This window comes from Typha latifolia, chromosome 9 (genome assembly GCF_019914945.1).
Source record: "Typha latifolia isolate L0001 chromosome 9, TyphaL0001v2, whole genome shotgun sequence".
Taxonomy (NCBI): Eukaryota; Viridiplantae; Streptophyta; class Magnoliopsida; order Poales; family Typhaceae; genus Typha; species Typha latifolia.
Genome location: NC_133094.1, coordinates 8,211,639 through 8,230,893, shown reverse-complemented (window position 1 = coordinate 8,230,893; position 19,255 = coordinate 8,211,639). Strand labels below are relative to the sequence as shown.

At 42.0% G+C, this 19,255-nt stretch overlaps 2 protein-coding genes across 6 annotated transcripts; both read right to left on the bottom strand.

Moving 5' to 3' along the window:
• Window positions 1-215: 215 nt before the first annotated feature.
• Window positions 216-3,522, bottom strand: LOC140795779 (protein WHAT'S THIS FACTOR 1, chloroplastic). Of its 5 annotated transcripts, XM_073148550.1 has the most exons (4): window positions 2,017-3,522; window positions 1,162-1,448; window positions 796-956; window positions 216-554 (listed from the first exon to the last, which is right to left on the bottom strand). In XM_073148550.1, the coding sequence occupies exon 1, from the start codon at window positions 3,491-3,493 to the stop codon at window positions 2,231-2,233; it is 1,263 nt and encodes a 420-aa protein (XP_073004651.1). In that variant the 5' UTR covers window positions 3,494-3,522; the 3' UTR covers window positions 216-554; window positions 796-956; window positions 1,162-1,448; window positions 2,017-2,230. The 5 variants fall into 5 exon arrangements, with proteins under 5 accessions (XP_073004651.1, XP_073004652.1, XP_073004653.1 ...); XM_073148551.1 differs by lacking the exons at window positions 796-956; window positions 1,162-1,448 and having other exon boundaries at window positions 2,017-2,072; window positions 2,178-3,522; XM_073148552.1 differs by lacking the exons at window positions 796-956; window positions 1,162-1,448 and having other exon boundaries at window positions 216-526; window positions 2,017-2,072; window positions 2,178-3,522.
• Window positions 3,523-3,941: 419 nt separating this feature from the next.
• On the bottom strand, window positions 3,942-4,451 carry LOC140795079 (uncharacterized). The gene has a single exon (XM_073147448.1). The coding sequence runs from the start codon at window positions 4,449-4,451 to the stop codon at window positions 3,942-3,944; it is 510 nt and encodes a 169-aa protein (XP_073003549.1).
• Between the last annotated feature and the right edge of the window lie 14,804 nt (window positions 4,452-19,255).

Below are 19,255 nucleotides of genomic sequence, written 5' to 3'. Positions count from 1 at the left end.
CCGACCCGAATCTAACCCAACCCGATTGCCATCCCTAAATGTTAGTTTCCTTCACCAAAATAAAATACTATAAAATTTACAGTCAATTAATCTCTGACAGTGTTTCTTCCACATTGGAAATATAGAATCCGTAGGAAATAATAACCATCAAATGTTAGCTTACTCTCAATCAAGAAAAGAGTCAGTAGCTTTATAATCTAAGTGCATCAAACAAGTTTAGTCAACATAGTAACCTCAAACATCTTATTCAAAAGGATCAATACAAATGTACTCCATTAGATAAGAAAGGAGAAAAGAAAATTGAGAATACTTAAATTGTTAACAAATTTGACAAACCTTCTGTATTTCACTAATTTGTAGATCAACTATATGAAGCAAAGAGAGATGCCATCATTGAAAAGTATCAAATTATCAAAACTAAACTAAAATGTCAAGCCTTTGCAAAGGGAAAGATGTGTTCTATTACCCAAGAGTGTGCCTTCATCTGTTCCATCATCCATGCTTGTAGGGGACCCCCACCAATCTCCTGTCAAGAAAATCCCAATGACTTCCAACTGGAGGCATTCAGAAATCAAAATATTATTTCAGTTCACCTTGTTGAATAAGCACAAGCTGTTCATTCAAATTCATAATTTCCAAATAGCCACTAGAGGTGTAAACAAAAAAGTAAGAGAGAAACACATGGTCGCATGCCTGCATGTTTGCCCAACTTCATAATAAAAAGTAAGAAACAGAGGAAAATTTGTATAGGATATACCACACTAAGCTTGAAATCTACATACGACATGATCCTACCTACATACAAAGTACATGACATGAGTCTGCATCTGGGGGTGGGGCATTGCTTCTCCAGGGATCAACCACTGGATGTAGCTTCATCAACCTCTCCAACCTTCATCTTTTTTTTTCTCTATCATTTGTTTCATCAGTCTCAGTATCTTGGGATGTCATGTCACCTGTACATGATCTAGTAAGTGGCTTACAATGTCGATCTGATGTGAAGGAAGATATATTTCATGTTACCCGTCGAATTTTAGGAAATAGAAGGTGAGACAGATCATTTGATTTACAACATCAGCGACAACAAAATATCTCTGCCAATCTCATTACTTTTATTGCACAAAAGATATTCTCCCAACACACTGATCAATATACACGTACACTGGAATGTAGGCTGGAAACAAGCTTTAGCAGAGATGTTAGATGCACTGGTAAGTGGCGAATTCAAAAGCCATTTAACAGCATTTGGCCAATTCCTGAGCCTAATGATCAGTAATCAGAGAATAAGAAAGTGGAATCTTCCATTGGAATTCCCTTTGATCATCATTGTCTCTACTTCTCAGAGAGGCAGCAGCACTGCAGCAGCCAAATGTTCCACAATTCACTGCATGAGTTGTTTTGTGGGTCCTATTGGATAGTACAGGTGCTTCAAGCTCAATCAGTAAAACCTGAAATATTTCAGCAGTGTTGAAGATATAAATCAAGCTTACTCTGCACAGAGCAAGTTGGCAAAATTGAAGAATGAAAGTTCATATCTTTAGAACTTTCATCTTTTGGTGTCAATAAAGGATGTAATGCAACAAATTGTCAAAGAAATGTTCCGATTTCAAGGAAGAAATGAAATAGCAGAACTAGACAATAGAAACATAGCAGAATGATCGACAATTTGCTCAGAAGAAGGCAACAAAGCACAAAAAGGGACTGTAGCCTTGAGTTTATAAGGACATAGTACAGTTAGAAGATAATTTAGGAATTAATGCGTGCAGCTCTGAAACATTCTTGCTTCCCAAAATTACAGAAGAACAACTAGAGTGTATGTAGCACATTAAATTATGAAAATAATGGCTTATTGAACTAAAACAAGCATCTGTAAAATTGAATTAAACTGTAAAAAAGGTGCAGCCAAAACCTTGACAAGTTTTTTTTTCACTGTCCTCACACAAGGTTGAAATTATGAGATATACATGAGACAGAAACAAAGGAAGAAACTGGTAATTGTAAGAAAATTCTTCTTACCTTCCACCTTGAGTCTATCAATTCTTGCAATTAGCGGTCACCCAACATTGTAAGGCCTGATTGGTACAAATTGGTAGAGGATGAGCAACTCTTTTCGTGCTTCTTCTGATTTGAAGTCAAGCTAACAATCATGAAACAATACATTCTAGCAGTAATCTTACAATTTGGATCGTAAATATGGACGATAGGGAAATGAGATTATCTGCACTATCCATCACAACCTCTGTCTGTTCTCCTCTTCCTCTTCCTCTTCCTCTTCCTCTTCCTCTTCCTCTCCCTCCTCATTCATTTCAGCGGCATTCTTCCTAGCCATCAACTCCAAATCCCTCTGCAGCTCCTCCCTCTTCCTCCTCAACCTCTCCATATACTCCATATGCCCCTTCGTCATCATCTCCACAAACTTATCCTTGATCTCCAGCAGGGGATCCCTATCCACCAGCTCCCCACGCTCATCGTACGCCTCCCTGAGCACCACCGTCTTAATCCCCCCCTTAAGCGACACATAGAAGATCCCCGGGTGCCTCGTGAACACATTCCCGAACGCATTCGACAGCCTGAACTCCTCGCAAAACTTCCCAATCACCGGCACCGCCATCCTCTTATTCAGCGTCATCGAAAGCACTTCATGCAAGACTCCAACCATCCGCTTCTCCATCTCCGGCGAGGCGGAATGCAAAATAGATGCATCAGCATACGGTGATATATAGGGCAGCTCGAGCCAATCCCTGACCCACTCCCTCATCTCCTTCTTGAGATAGAAGCCTCTCGGTAGTCGGGGAGTAAAATTGGGGCGCAAGCGGATGCCAGTGAGCTCAGATTCAGCGTCGGCGCGGGATTCGATTACGGATTTTGCGAAGGAGTCGTTCCACGAGACCAGTTCGAGGAAGGATTTGCCTTCGCCGGGATTGCCGACGAGGCGGAGGATATGAGAATGGTTAGGAACGAGTGAGGTGAGGAAATCGTCTGGGAAGCCGAAGTCGCGCTTGACGTTGAGCAGCTTCTCGGCGGAGATGGCACGATCTCTGGAGATCATGAGGAGCTTGCAGAGCTTGGCGAGGGCGGAGTTCTCGTGGAGTTTGCGGAGAGAAGAGTCGAAGGCGAGGAAGGAGAGGAGCGAAGAGGAGGGCTTCAAGAAGGGGACGGGAGGAGAGTTGGGTTTGATGCGGTCGGGATAGAGGTCAAAGATATTTGGGTAGCGAGAGAGGAATGTGCGGATCTTGATCGGTAGGCGGAGACGGAGGCGGCGCTTCTCGAGGTAGCGAAGGGGGATGCGGTGGAAGGGCTCGTTGAGGACCTCGCGGACGACGCGGGAGCAGAGGAGGTACCTCTTGTCGCGGTCGATGGCGGCATCGAGGATGCGGTCCTTCTTCCATGGGACCTTGAGGCTCGATATATGGGAAGATGGCGTGAGGAGAGGAGGAGGAAGAAGAAGGAGAAGAAGGCGGCGGCGAGAGGTCGGGAAGAGAGAGTAGGCCATGGCATTCCTCGGCTTCGTTTTAGCGGGCCTTATTCTCTATAAATGTTTTATGTTTTATGAAAATTTTGTTTCGGGTTCTCCTCTCCCTATTTCGCGATTTTTTTTTTTTTTTTTTTGACAAACAAAGAGCTGAAACCAGCTATATATTAATGGACGGTCGAGGCGTTGCCGCGTCGACAAGTAACAGATTACACAGCTCAGATGGAACCTGGGTTAGCCGTTCGGCGTAGCAGAAGCCCGAGGCCTCCCTCGCCTTCGCTGCCGCCCGATCCGCACACGCATTGGCTTCCCTCCCTACGTGAGCAAGCCGGACTTCCACGAATTCTTTCGCTAGCTCCGCGCAGTCCTGCGCCAGATTGCGGACTCGCCATGGACAGTGGTCCACCTGCTGCATGCATCTGATGGCCTCCGAGCGAACTATCACCAACCGGCTTTCTCTGCTCGCCACCTACAGGGCCATTCTGATAGCCCTGAGCTCGGTTTGCAACGCCGAGACGCTCGGGCACGGCTCCCATGCCGCCTGGACTAGCTCACCTTCAGCATTTCGGAGGATTGTCGCTGCACCTCCTTGGTATGCGCCTGGCTTGAACGAACCATCTGTGTTGGCTTTTGTCCAACCCGAGTCCGGAGGTTCCCACCGCTTCCTCCTCATCCTTGTATTCCCATGCCTCTCTTCTGACTTGGGCCCATACTCCTCCGCCATCGCGATGGCAGATCGGACCACTGCTAGCTCCGCCCTCCTTTGCCGGCCAAAAACCACTTCGTTTCTACTTTTCCATAAAGCCCACAGCGTGCAGGCTATCTTCCCTTTGATCCGGCGATCATTCTCTTTGTTTGTACACCACTCTCTCGTGATCCAGTCTTGGTCTATCAACGCCGCCTCCACCCCTTCTCTGGACCGTAGAAGCTCCCACACCACTCGACTGTATCTACACGTAAACATGAGGTGGTCCGTCATTTCCCGAAACAACCCACACATTGCGCATCATTCCTCGGCACCCACATGGATATAGTGGAGGTAAGCCCTCGTTGGGAGCCTGCGCCAAAGCAGTTTCCAACAGAAGACTCTGATCCGTGGGGCGACCGGAAGCCGCCAGAGGTTTCTCCAGCCTTCCCATCGTTGGTCACTCTGAGGAAGAAGAGAGTAGTATATGGCTTTAACCGAAGGGGTTCCCCTTGGGTGCGGCCACCAGATCCATCTGTCCTCACTGGTGGCGGCACCCATGGGGAATGTTGCTATTTTGTAAGCCATCTCAGCTCCGGCCTCCCTAGTTAGTCTCGCCGAGGACCATTGCCTACCGTTGGTGATATCCACCACACGCAGATTTTCTGCCATGACTGTATTCGCCCATTCCTTTGGCTGTCTGCACCACGGGATCTCGTGCGGCCCGGGGGTTGTAGGCGGCGCGTGTTTCGACCATTCCCTATCGAACTCTGCAGCCCATTCCCGAGCCGCCCGGCGGTTGTTGTTAGCGCCCTCCACATCCCGAGATGGATTTTTGCTCTTCGGGATCAACCATGGGTGCGGCATCCCATACTTGGCCCGCATGATTCGATCCAAGGCGCCGGCTCTCTCTTTTAACATCTTGAACACCAGCTTGCCCGGATGCGCGATTCGAGCCTCTTTTAGACGGCGGACTCCCGGTCCGCCCCGCCCTTCGCCGTAGTCACCGCTCCCGGTTCATCAGGTGAAGGCCGTGGCCATCGTTATTCTTCCACAGGAAGTTTCGAGCTTTTTTTGTTATCTCGTCCAGAACCCCGTCCGGCACCCACGTGCTTCCCAGCCAGTAAGCCGGGATCGCAAGCAGCGCGGCGTTGATCAAGGTTAGCTTGCCTGCTTGGGAAAGGAGCGACCCTTTCCAGCCCGCAAGCCGTCTGCCGATACGCTCCACCAGCTCCTGATGCTCCTTCACCTTCACTCTCCGGCCTGAGATAAGCACCCCTAGGTATTTGAATGGCATGCCTGCCACCTGCAAGCCTAGTTGGTCGCTAAGCTGTCTGCCTTCATCGTCCCCGATCCTGCTTGGCAGATACAGCTCCGATTTGCTGTAGTTTACCCTCTGGTTGGTGATGAGTTCATACCGGCTCAGGCTATCAAGAATGCTGCTGGCATTTGTCGCAGAAGCTTCCGCCATGAGCAGCAGGTCATCTGCATAGAGCAGGTGGGACAGATGCACATCTCCGACCCGATAGCCGCTCAGCAGGCCTCTGTCTACCTTCTCGCTAATGATCCTTGATAGGACTTGTGTAACGATGATGAAGAGGTAGGGAGATAGCGGATCTCCTTATCTCAGGCCGCTCCGGGGCGTGATCCAATTCGTCGGACACCCATGGATCAGCAAGGCGAACCTTGGGGACTCAATACACGCCTGCACCCAGTTGCACCACCGCGGGGGGAAACCCATCCGCTGCAGCACGCCGGTCACCGCCTTCCAGCTAACTCGATCATACGCCTTCTCCATATCCATTTTGATCATCATAATAGGGTTGCCGCCCTTGTCGGTCACCATAGAGTGAGCCACCTCCTGAGCTGCCAGCGTGTTATCCTCGATACTTCGGCCTGCCACGAAAGCCGCCTGCTCCGGGCCGATGATGTTGGCCAGCATTTTCTTCAGGCGGCTTACCATGATCTTCGCTATTACTTTGTATATGACATTGCATAGTGCAATGGGTCTGAAGTCCGCCACCTTTATTGGTAGCTCCTTCTTCGGAATCAGGGTTATGAAGGTGTCACCCCAAGCTTGCGGCATTTTTGCATTGCTGAAAAAATGGCGTACTGCCTGGCAGAGGCCACCGCCCATGGTGTCCCAGTACTGTGTGTAGACTTCCGCTTGCATACCGTCCGGGCCTGGAGCCTTTCCTCTCGGCAGGCTCCAGACCGCCTCCTTGACCTCGTCCTCCGTCACTGGCAGCTCTAGGGCCACCGCTTCGTTGCTCGAGATTTCCGGTAGGGCGGGCCATTCCGCGCTCCTACCGTCAGGCACTTCCACCTCCGCCCACAGGCTTTGGTAGAAAGACGTAAAGGTTTGGTTCACTTCCTCCGAGCCCTGTACCCATCTGTCCTCGCCGTCCATGATGCCAGAGATCGTGTTACGCTTTCTTCGGATTGATGCCGAGATATGAAAAATTTGGTGTTTCGGTCCCCGTCCTCTCGTCCACCCGAGCCGAGATCTTTGCAACCATTTGATATTTAGCCGTCTCTGCTCGGGGCAATTTTGCGGTTGTATAGGCTTCTCATCCTCTGAAAGTCCTCCTCTTGCAGCTGACCGTTGGCATCTAGCTCTTCTAGGTCTGCCAGCTTGGTGTTTGTGGCCGTTAGCCGCCCTTCCACGCTTCCGATCGCCTCCCGGCTCCAGTTGCTTAAGGTTTTTCTCAAAACACTCAGCCGGTGGGAGAACGCATGCATTGGATTACCTCCGGCGTGCCTCGCCCAGGTTTCCTTTACAAGGTTCTGGCACTCCTCATACTCCATCCAGAAGAGCTCAAACCGGAATGGTCGCTTGATCCTTTCCATGGCTGCCGGAACCTTGAAGAGCAACGGGGCATGGTCCGAGGCACCCCTATCCAGGTGCTGAACTTTGCAGTCCGGGTGCTTGCTTACCCACTCCGTGTTGCCTAGGGCTCTGTCAAGCCGGACCCAGATGCGACGGGACCCTTGCTGGTTGTTGCACCAGGTGAAAGGGATGCCTTCAAACCCTAAGTCGCACAGCCCCGTCTCGTCTACAAATTTTGCAAAAGCCTTTGCCTTCGGCCCTAGCGTAACTTCAGCACTGCACCGCTTCTCCTGGCGGGACAGGTAAGCGTTGAAGTCACCTATGATCGCCCACGGCTTGTCCAGACAGGCCATGTTCTTCAGCTCCTCCCATAGTTCTTTCTGGCCTTCCAGAAGGTTGCTGGCATACACGATGGTCCAAATCCAGGTTCTACCCGACGTTAGGGTTATGGTTAGGTGAGCTGCATATCTTGATACGGTAGCCACGTCCACCCAGCCAAGCTCCTTCTTCCACAGGATTAGGATGCCTCCCGACCTGCCTTGCGCGGGGATAGCGAACCACGCCCATCCTCTGCCAATCTGTTTCGCCACCTGCTCCGCCTCCGACCAGCTGGTGTGCGTTTCTAGCAAGGCCAGCATTTCCAGTTTATGGTCCCGGATCATGATTCTACAACGATCTAGTGCCTCTTTCTTGCGGGCACCTCTGCAGTTCCACACTAAGGTTTTTAACATTGTTAAACCTTATGGGATGGCTGGCCGGCAGCCTGTTAGTGCAACCTGCCTCTCTTAGAGGTGGGTATGGCATGCCCGCCTCTGTTGGTATTCTCCTCTTCCAGCTCCGTCTCAATTTCCATTGCCCCGGGAGTGTCATTAGCTTTGTTTGCCACCAGGGCAAGCTGCATGTATTTGGCATCGCCTTCCTTGCCGTCCTCCTCCCGGTCTTCCGATAGTAGGCACCTCTTCACTCTGGCCACCGTTTCGCCGTGATTCCCCGGCGGGTTAGTTTGTTTCGCAGCGGTCGGGGTGAAGCCTGCTGTAACCAGTCCGTCTTGGACGAACTGCGCCGGATAGCCGTTGGCGGTCCACCGCTCTCCGCCAGCACTTTCTTTGTTTTGACGTAGGCTGACCGTTGTGCCCTCTGGACTCCTGAGCCCAACAAGACAGTTATCCCTTGGACCATTGCAGTTTTTCCCCTCGCCTCCCCGACACCTGGCGAGTTGGGTTCTCTGTCTTCCGAAACCCTCACGTCTGGCATTAATTGTTCTGCCTCGGTGTCGTCTATTTCGCGATTCGTTCTCGCCTTTTAAAATGCCTTTTAAAATTTTCTGTGATTTAATGAGAAATGATAGTACATCTTTGTTATTCATATAAAGTATTTTAGTGAAACTTTTTTTTTATTAGGTGAGATCGGACGTCAGATAATAGCTGTAACTATTTTTCGAACTCGTCTCCATCCTGTCCGGATCATTTCAAAAACTTTTTACGGTACAATTTTTTAAGTGTTCGTTTATCTCTCTACTATGATAGCTTATCTCCCTAATAAGATAGCGTGGGGATCTTTTTAATATAAACTCCAATTAATATTATTTTATATATGTTGAAAATTTCATTTAATTATCTAAAAGTTCATTTCTAATAAATATCTTTAAATTCGACTAATTAAATAATAAAATTAATTTTTTTTACTCTTTTGTGAATATCTTTTCCATAAGAAGTTTGATCAATATTATTTTATATATGTTGGAAAGTTTATTCAATTATCTAACAAACTTGACATCTATTGAGTATCTTCAAATTCGACTATTTAAAGGCTTAAAATTTATTTAAATATTATAACTTAAAGTATAAATAAAATTATGTTGCTACCAGCGTAATTTTGTAGATACATACGTAATTCCATAAATATCTGAGTAATTCGTTAGTGAGTAATGTTATTATTTGACTCGATTAGCCAACTAGTCCAAATTCAAGCATAATTTGAGTAGGGTTGCACTCTACCTTATAGAGGGTAGCTCAATTAATCAGCTTGACTATACTAGCCAACTAGGGTAAAACCTAATTAAATCAAACCATATATTAATTTGGACTGAACTATGCATGAACATAAACTAATTAAACAAACAAATAATTAAACTAAACATTATAAGCAAAAGGCTCAACTCGAACACAACTAAACCAACAAGTCAACGATTCACTTCAGTAAATATGCCGATAATGTGGGGCGCAACAAGGTTAGAGCTATAACGCCCTCGCCTGGCATGGGCACGTGCACGCCCACGCGCCCACACGGCAAGTGCGATGCACACGATAGGACAGGCAGGGCCCATCACACACAGATACACTCTTAAACTCATATAATCCATCATAAAATAAATTATGACAATATCAAGTTAAACCTAATAACATATCCATATTTATATCCACAACAACCATACTAGACAACTACACAATTCGGTAGGGCTCACACAAGCCACGACAAATCATCAAGATACAACTAAAATCACTAATACATGAGTACACTATAATTTGACATGTATTATATAATTTATCTTCTAATACAATACAGTACAAATATCCAATAATAGTATAGTTCAATATTTATATAAACTATCTTCTATACCGTCTCGCACCTATAGCTCACCTCATCGTTGTTCTAAATATTTTCTTAGGATATCTTAAGTCAATATCACGTACCACATATCTGAGAGGGTTAAAAATAAAATAAAGAGTCATAAACAAAAGGCTCAGTAAATAGACTTTATTCTGAATTAGTGATGTCAAATAAAGAATAAATTATATACTAGATAATATGAATCACATAGGAACATTATATCATGAATGAGTATATGAATGTATCTTCAATACTATAAATAAAAGATAGATATCATATCATAACTAATCAAAATATATAATTCTCAACAATGTATAAATAAATATACATGTCATACTATCATCATAACTCTCTATCAAATATGACACATATGATATATATTGATCACTCGATAACTAAGTATATCAAATGATAATGAAATCATATGCATTTCTCAATATCTTAATTATCAATGTCATTTCTAAATATCATCATCAAACTAGACCATTATGCACAGTTAACATCCGGTACCCGGTCTCAAATCATGCTCGAATGCTTAGAGTATGCTCTGTCATCCGTAAAGAGTATCTCAAATATAATTATACCCTGCCATCTACTAAGGGTGTCAACATTCATCCAGACTAGGTACCCTTCTATCTGATATAAATACGTGAGGATAACTCACCACATATACCTTAGCAAACGATATCTATTCAAATGTCTATTGCGCATAAAGACTAACGACCTCGGATATAAGGTTATAGGATTGTGACTACGTCGAGCGATCAATTATCCACCAAGTGCGTCCTAACCCTCGCGCTCACTTGGGTATCCTCACATTTTCTATCAACTATCTATCAATCAGATTTCATGCTTTCCTTCTAAATGACAGATCATATGTATTTTATCCAGTACTACAACAGATCATGCAACTCAAAAATTTAAATGGTAAAGAGGCTAAGAGAAAAATAATGCAATGCAATCTCCAACCCTATATCTAGCACATGCATCACCATACTAGTCTATCATATGCATACTCATGCTAGAGATCATCTATACATAAAATCATAATAGTATAGTTATCTCCAATCATCTCCATATATCACCAGCATACTCATATCCTAGATTAGTCTAGTCAAATGCATGATAAAATATGCTCAACTAGAATCATATCTAGATAAAGTTATATAATCATGTTGGAGGCTAAAATACGTATATACATAATTATATTGTGACACCCAAACTCTAAACATGTGCATGGCACGAGCCCACACGGCACGTGCATAGCACCTGACCATTCAGTTAGATACTGATAATTAAATAAATCTGTAGTAACATCATGATTTTATTCACAACATTTAAACTGAGAAAAACTCAAGTCTAACTGTCAATAGCATACAAATAACCCTATATGGGCCCCACACAGGCCACAACACATCATCAAGAGCTTTTCACAACTACATATATACAATGGTGGTATATACATCATTATACAAGTACAAAGTCACCTGCTAGAATATAAGACAAGGATAAAGACATACTTGGAGGATGTCCACTAGTACATCAAATAAGAGAACTCAACTAGCGCAAAACACTAACCACACATTACTCTTTACCCACTCGCGAGGTCTCTAAGAGAGTATCCTGCTCCACTCGCTCACCTAAGTTTTTGGAAAGGAGAAAACAAAGAGAGTCATGAGCTAAAGGCTTAGTGATTAGACCTTACCTCGAATCAGTGATGCCAAACAGAGAGTAAATCATGTATTGGATAATATGAATCAGAAAGTAGCATGATGCCATGTATGAACATATATATATGTATCCTCAATGACATATATATGAATGAAATTAATCCTCATGAATGAGTATATTATATCCTCATCTAAAAATATATCAAATGATGAAATTACCATATAACATCACCGAATATAACGACATATCATGTATAACAATAATGGACTAGTCACATCAATGATAATGATGCATGATGCATGCCAACCACTAGATAATCGTATATATCAGAGCCAGATATAATCCACATATCTCTCACTATCATAATTAACCGTTTCAACTCTGAATATTATCCACCATGCTGGACTACGGTACCCGGCCCCAAACTCGATACACATCATGTTACAAGCTCAGAGCATACCTTGTTATACGCTAAGAGTATCTCTATAGATAAATCATACCCTGCCATATGCTAAGGGTATCTCAGAAGAAAGTAATCATACCTTGCCATACGCTAAGGGTATATCAATGATAGTTGTACTCTGTCATACGCTAAGAGTACAACCATCAGCCATCACCATACTCTGCCATACGCTAAGAGTATGTCCAGTACCAATCCGGACCAGATACCGTTCCAGCCTATCACATCATATCACATCACATACACATGTACTTTTATGATTTTCTATATATGATAAATCATATGCATATATCCAGTACGAGAACAAATCATGCAACTCAGAAATTTAGGTGGTAAAGAAGCCAAGAAAAAAATGATGCAATGCCGACTCTAAACATGTATCTAACACATGTATACTTTTGCTAGTCTATCACATGCATACTCATGATAAAGATTATCCCAACATAACAACTATAACAGTATAATCATCTTTATATATCACCAATGTACTCATATCTCTAATCAGCTTAATCAAATGCATGATAAAATATGTTTGACTGAAATCATCTCTAGATAAAATCATATAATCATGCTGGAGGCCAAAACATGCGTGTACATAAGATATAATATATCCTAATTTGAGAAAGGCGTCTAGGGGATAAGACTACTCACACCACTGCAAATACCAAACCACCACTCGTTCACGCTGCTACGATAACGATCAAGCCTCGATAGCTAGGTCCAGAGGGTCTTCAACAAGGGGGTCGGGATCTGGAATTATTTATAACAAACATGTCAGTTTTTCTATTAATTAAAATTAACCCGACAAAATGATAGTTTCTAGTTGTAATTATGTACTCTTCAATTCTATATTTGTTTTTGTTATTTATTAATCATAATTATATTATTTACTATTGTATTTAAAATATATTTTATATGTCTACTATTCTCTTTGATAATTAAGAAAATAATAATTAAGTTATTGCAATTAATTATGTAAGAGTATACGTACATAACCCTAAAAATTTCTATTGCCTACTTAGGATTAAAATAGTAATTTATATTGCAGGTATTTTGCTAAACATGATATAATTAGAACTATATACTAACTATGATATAATTATATTTAATTTGTATAACTTAAATACATTAAATTAACTAAGCTAAACTAATTGTGCATATATATATATATAGAAAAAATAGAATTGTATATAGTGCTGGGCTTAGCCCAGCACCATGCACAGCAAGGCGCTGGGCCGAGCCCAGCGCCTGGCGCTGCAAGGGCCTGGGCCGAGCCCAGCACCCTTTGCAGAGTGCAGCCAGGGAGAGAAAGGAAGAAGGAGGAGAGGAAGAAGAAAGAGAAGAAGAAGAAGAAGCAGAAGAAGAAGAAGAAAGAAGAAGAAGAAGAAGAAGAGGAAGAAGGTTTGGCCATGGGGGAGGGGTGCGGCCGCTAGTGGCCACTCAGCGGCCTGCCTCTCGCTGACGGCTCAATCCTCCAGCGGTCCGAGAGAAAGAGGGGTAGAGAGAGAGAGAGAGAGAGAGAGAGAAAGAGAGAGAGAGAAAAGAGGGAAGCTCACCGACGTTAGTGGATGTGGCGACGGCAGCGGGTAGAGAGAGAGAGAGAGAGAGAAACGGTGGGGAGGGGGCTGCGGCGGCGGCGGCAGGGGCCCACCGCGCTAGCTGGCTTGGCCAGGTTGGCCAGGCCGACACTTGGGGCGCGTGGCGCCCATCACCGCTGCCACTGCATTTCATGAGCTGTCGTGCCATGCAGTGTAGTTTTTCTTTTTTTTTTTCTTTTTTTTTAACTTGGGCTTGGGTTATTACATATATAGTATATCCTAATTTGATAAAAACGTTTATGAGATAAGACTACTCACTCAGATCAAAAAATTCAATATATCCATCAATTAACCATCACTCATCGCTAATAAGGTTTACAGGGTCTCACATAAGGGGTTCACAATCTGAAAATATTTAGGTAATATGAAATTAGCTGTTCATCTAATTAAAATTCGTTCATGTAAAATATGATGATTTATTAGGTTTTAGAATTTTTACTTATCTTTATAACTAGTTAGATTTATAATTATAAATAAAAAATATAAATATAGATAAAAATTTAATTATAATTAAGTTGTGGTTCTCACTCTATCTTGATTAATTATAGACTATGTAGTATTTACTTTATAAAATAATAAATAAATAAGCATAGTATTTCATTTGTTGCAAAATAAAAATATATAAAAAATTATTAGAATTACTTAAAATGTTTATCATAAGAATATTATTATATAAATCTAATAATTATAATTTACAAATCTCTCTATTAATCTAATATAAATATAAATAAATAAATATAAGTATTACATATATTTTTTTGTAATAGTTTATAATCTAATTAATCATTAATTATACTAATTATAATTAATAATTATCATATTAAAGAATATACATTACTATTAAAATAATTAATTTCTAAATTATCTATTTGCATTAATTAAGAAATAAATACCTAAATAAATAAATAAATAAAATAAACAAAAAGAGCATTCACTAGTGCTAGGCTTGGCCCAGCATTGCTTGCTACAATGTTGGGCTGAGCCCAACACTGTTGTCGAAATAGGAGGAGAAGAAGCTGAGAAAGAAAAAGAAGAAAGAAGAAAGAAAAAGAAGAGAAGAGGATAAGAAAAGAACGGAAGGGAAAGAAGGGGGATGCGGACCCAGGCCGACCAAGAGGACAATGCCTGCTAGTGGCCAGCCAGCGGCTTGGCTCCGACGAGCTCGAGCCCATGGCCAAGAAAGAGAGAGGGGGAGAGAGAGAGAGGGAGAGAAAAGATAGGGGAAGAGAAGAGAAGTAAGGAGAAGAGCTCACCTCGGCGACGACGATGCCGACGGTAAGAGGGGGAGAGAGAGACCAAAAGAGAGAGAGAGAGAGAGAGAGAGAGAGAGAGAGAGAGATTTAGAGGGGGAGAGAGAGGTGGTGGGGAGGTCGTATAGCTGCGACTGCGACGCCGACAGGCCCACTAGAGCTAGATGGCCTGACCTGATTTGTCGAGTCGGCGACTGGGAGTGCATGGCACCCGCAGCCCGTGCCATGCAAAATTAAATTTCTTTTAAAGGATAGGTTGTTACATTTTTCTTTCGCTCTTATACAAATTTTGACCCCAAAATTTAAATCGCACTAGTATAGTAAGAAAATCAACATGCCTTCCACTACCTTCTATTCAAATCAATAATTGTCTAATCTCACTTTTCAGATCCATAACTCATACTTTGTTTACTTACTCATTAACTCCTTACATTATACAACCACAAGTAACTTCCATATAAGAATAAATTCCTAGATCTAGATCAGTCAGGTAATCATACTATATCTATAGACATTGATAATACTAATGGTCTGCAAGAAAAAACGTACATTGAATCTACAATATAGAAAGTGTTGTAATCTATTAATTGAATCATGTTCTACTCATACCTCAACCTGTCAAAATCTATCCCTTCTTCTGCTAACTGCAATCATATAACAACGTAATGTTATAATCATCTATGATAATATAATGCAACCTATTTTAAGAAAATTATCTCCAATCTACTGAATGTATACTCTAACACCTAAACATGCTCAAACTGTAACGCCCTCGCCCGGCACGGGCACATGCACTCCTACACGCCCACACGACAAGTGCGGCGCACACGACAAGTGCGGCGCACGCGATAGGTCACGCGGGTTCCGTCACGCACATATACACTCCTGTGCCCATGACATCACCATATAAAACCTACTAACATATCCATGCTCATATAATCCATCACCAAATAAATTATACTATTAACCAAATAAACGTGTTAACATATGAACATTTAAATCCGCAATAATATATACTAGACTACTGCATAATCTAGCAGGACCCACACAGGCCACGACAAACTATCAAAATATAACTAAAATGACTAATACATGAGTACACTATAATCTGACATGTATTATACAAATTATCATCTAATACAATAAAGTACAATTATAACAAACAACGATACAACTCAATTTCTATACAAAATATTATCTATACCATCTCATACATATAGCTCACCTTATCATTCTAAAATATCTTCTCAGAATATCTCAAATCGCTATCACGTACCATAATATCTGAGGGGCTAGAAAAGAAATAAATAAAGTCATGAGCAAAAGGCTCAGTGAATAGACTTTACCTCGAATTTATGATGTCAAACAAAGAGTAAATCATGTACTGAATAATATGAATTAGAAAAAATATCATGTCATAAATGAGTATATGAATATGTCTTCAATAATACATAAAGGAAAAATAGATAATATGTCATAACTGATAAAAATATATAATCCTTGATAGTGAATAAACAAATGTTCATATCATACTATCATCATAATTCTCTCTATATGACACATATGATGCATGACAAACATGGCCATGTTATGATACCAAATGCACTCACATATGATGCATAATGACCACTTGAAAATCACGTATATCAGATGGTAATGACATCATATGCATTTCTCAACATCACTATTATCAATGACATCTCAGTATAATATCATTATAGTAGACCACTATGCACAGTCCTCGATCTCAACATCCTGCCTGAAAGCTCAAAACATACCCTTCCTATAACGCCCCCGCCCGGCATAGGCACATGCACGCCCACACAGCACGCGAGGCGCACTCGATAGGTCGAGCGGGGCCCGTCACGCAGAGATACTCTCCTGTGCACATATGACATCATCAAATAAAACCTATCCATGATCACATAATTCATCACCAAATAAATTATACTATTAACCAAATAAACATGTTAACATATAAATATCAAAGTCCACAATAATATACACTAGACCACTACATAATTTGGCAGGACCCACACAGGCCACAATAAACCATCAAGATACAACTAAAATAACTAATACAAGAGTATGCCATGATTCGACCTGTATTATACAAATCATCGTCTAATATAAAATAGTACAAATATCAAATAATGGTACAACTCAATTTCTATATAAACTATCATCTATATCGTCTCCATCTATAGCTCACCTCATCTTTGCTCTAAAATATCTCATCAGGATATCTCAAGTCGGTATCACGTACCATAATATCTATGGGGGTTAAAAAAGAAATAAAGTGAGTCATGAGCAAAAGGCTCAATAAATAGACCTTACCTCGAATCAGTGAAGCCAAACAGAGAATAAATCAAGTACTGGATAATATGAATTAGAAAGAGTATCATATTATGAATGAGTAAATGAATGTGTCCTCAATAATACATAAATGAAATATAGATAACATGTCATAACTGATAAAAGTATATAATCATCGACAATGAGTAAACAAATCTCCATGTCATACTATCATTATAATTGTCTCTCAAATATGACACATGATGCATGCCGACCATGACAATGTTATGATATCAAATGAACTATATATGATGTATATTGACCACTCGATAATCAGGCAATCAGATGATAATGAAATCATATGCATTTTTCAACATCTCAGTCATTAATGTCATCTCTATATGTCATCATCATATTAGACCACTATGCATAGTCAACACCCGGTACCCAGCCTCAACATCATGTCCGAAGGCTCAGAACATACTCCGCGACCCGCAAGAGTATCTCAAATTTAATCATACCTCGCCACCCACTAAGGTATCAACATCCATCTAGACCGGGCACCCACATAGTTGATAGAAACTTCGTGAGGATAACTCGCCACATATGCCCTAGCGAATGGCATGTGTCCGATTGTCTGTGCGCACAAACTCAACTGACCTCGGACATGGGCCATGAGATATCGCATATCAGCGACCATAATCATCACTCCAGACACCCCTAACACTGGCGCCTACTCGGGTATCCTCACACTTTTTATCAATTATCCTATCAATCACATTTCATGCTTTTCTTCTAAATACCAAATCACATGCATATATCCAATACGATACGAGTCAATGCATAACAAGAATTTAGGTGGAATAGAAATCAAGAGAAAAAAATGATGCAATGCTAACTCCAACCATGTATCTAACACATGCATACTCCTACTAGCCTATCACATGCACACTCATACTAGAAATCATTCCGACACAAAGTCATAACAGTATAATCATCTCTAATCATCTCTAATTACAATCATCATACTCATATCTAAGGTCAGTCTAATTCTATGCATGATAAAAATATGCTCGACTATTATCATCTCTAGATAAAGTCATATAATCATACTGGAGGCCAAAACATGCATGTACATAATATATAATATAACCTAATTTGAGAAAGGCGTCTAGGGGATAAGACTATGATACGATTCGGACTTCACCGACGTCGTCTCGAGCATGGATTCACTTTAGGAGTATTTTTATTTCATGTTTTAGTGTTTAATTTCCATTAAAATAAGTTTTCTGTAAGTCGCGTTCGAACGCGGGTGGAGTGAGTTCGAACGCGGTTTGTGAACGGGGTTGTGAACGTGGTGAAGAGAATGTACTGTGCGTTCGAGCGCACTGTGAACGCCTGCATCGCGTTCGCAAATCCAGAAGAGCGAACTCGGTGCGTTCGAACGCGGTCGGGCGAGTTCGAACGCGGTCGACGAAAATTGTGTTTTTAGGGTTAATTTGAGTTGTTGGTTAGCCTATAAAAGGATGTGGTAGGCAACCAAAATTATTATTGATTATTGAGATTGAGTTTTGCCTTGCCTCCTTCGTCTTCTTCGCTCCCGTTCTCTCAATCCCCGAGACGCCGTTTCTAACCTCCTCGTCCGGCTAATCACCCTAGTCCCTTAGGGGTGGCCCTCTTCTCCCCCTTCGTCCAATCTATCCAACACTTGCCCTAATCCTTCCATCAACCACAACCCTTCCACCACCACTTTTTCACCGGTGCCACCCCATTAACGCCGGTCCTCCACCATCCACCATTACCTAGGATCTCGTGCCTCCATCCACGGATCCAAAACAGAGCATCCTGACGTTCGTCCACTAAACGAACGATATCTCGAGATCCCCAACTTCGATTCGCCTGAAACTTGATTTGTTGGAAAGCTCTTTTCACGTCGATCCAACGACGGAATATTTCAGGATCTTATTTCAAAGTTCCATGCCAGATCTAGTCCAGATCAAGAATTGGAAGAGATCGACCCTTCACCAAAAAGGCGAGATCGTATCAAGCTGGTATCAAAGCTCCATAGCCAGAGGCGTGATCGTATTAGACTACTCACATCTTATAAGAAGACTCAATACACGTATCCCTCAGGTCCATCAATCAACCGCTACTCGACGTTGGTGAGATCCTCGGGGTCTCGAATAAGGGGGTTCAGAGTCTGAAAATATTTAAGTAACATAAAGTTAGTTGTTTATCTGATTATAATTCATTCGAGTAAAATATGATATTTTATTAGGTTTAATATTGATTAGATTTATAAGATAAATTTAATTGTGACAATATTAATATGCTATTTATTTTTATTTAATAAAATCTTAATTTGTTAATTATAGAAAATAAGT

What these genes read in the sequence shown, in the direction of transcription:
- LOC140795779 (XM_073148550.1), bottom strand. Translation starts at nt 3,493, where the DNA reads ATGGCCTACTCTCTCTTCCCGACCTCTCGCCGCCGCCTTCTTCTCCTT.
- LOC140795079 (XM_073147448.1), bottom strand. Translation starts at nt 4,451, where the DNA reads ATGACGGACCACCTCATGTTTACGTGTAGATACAGTCGAGTGGTGTGG.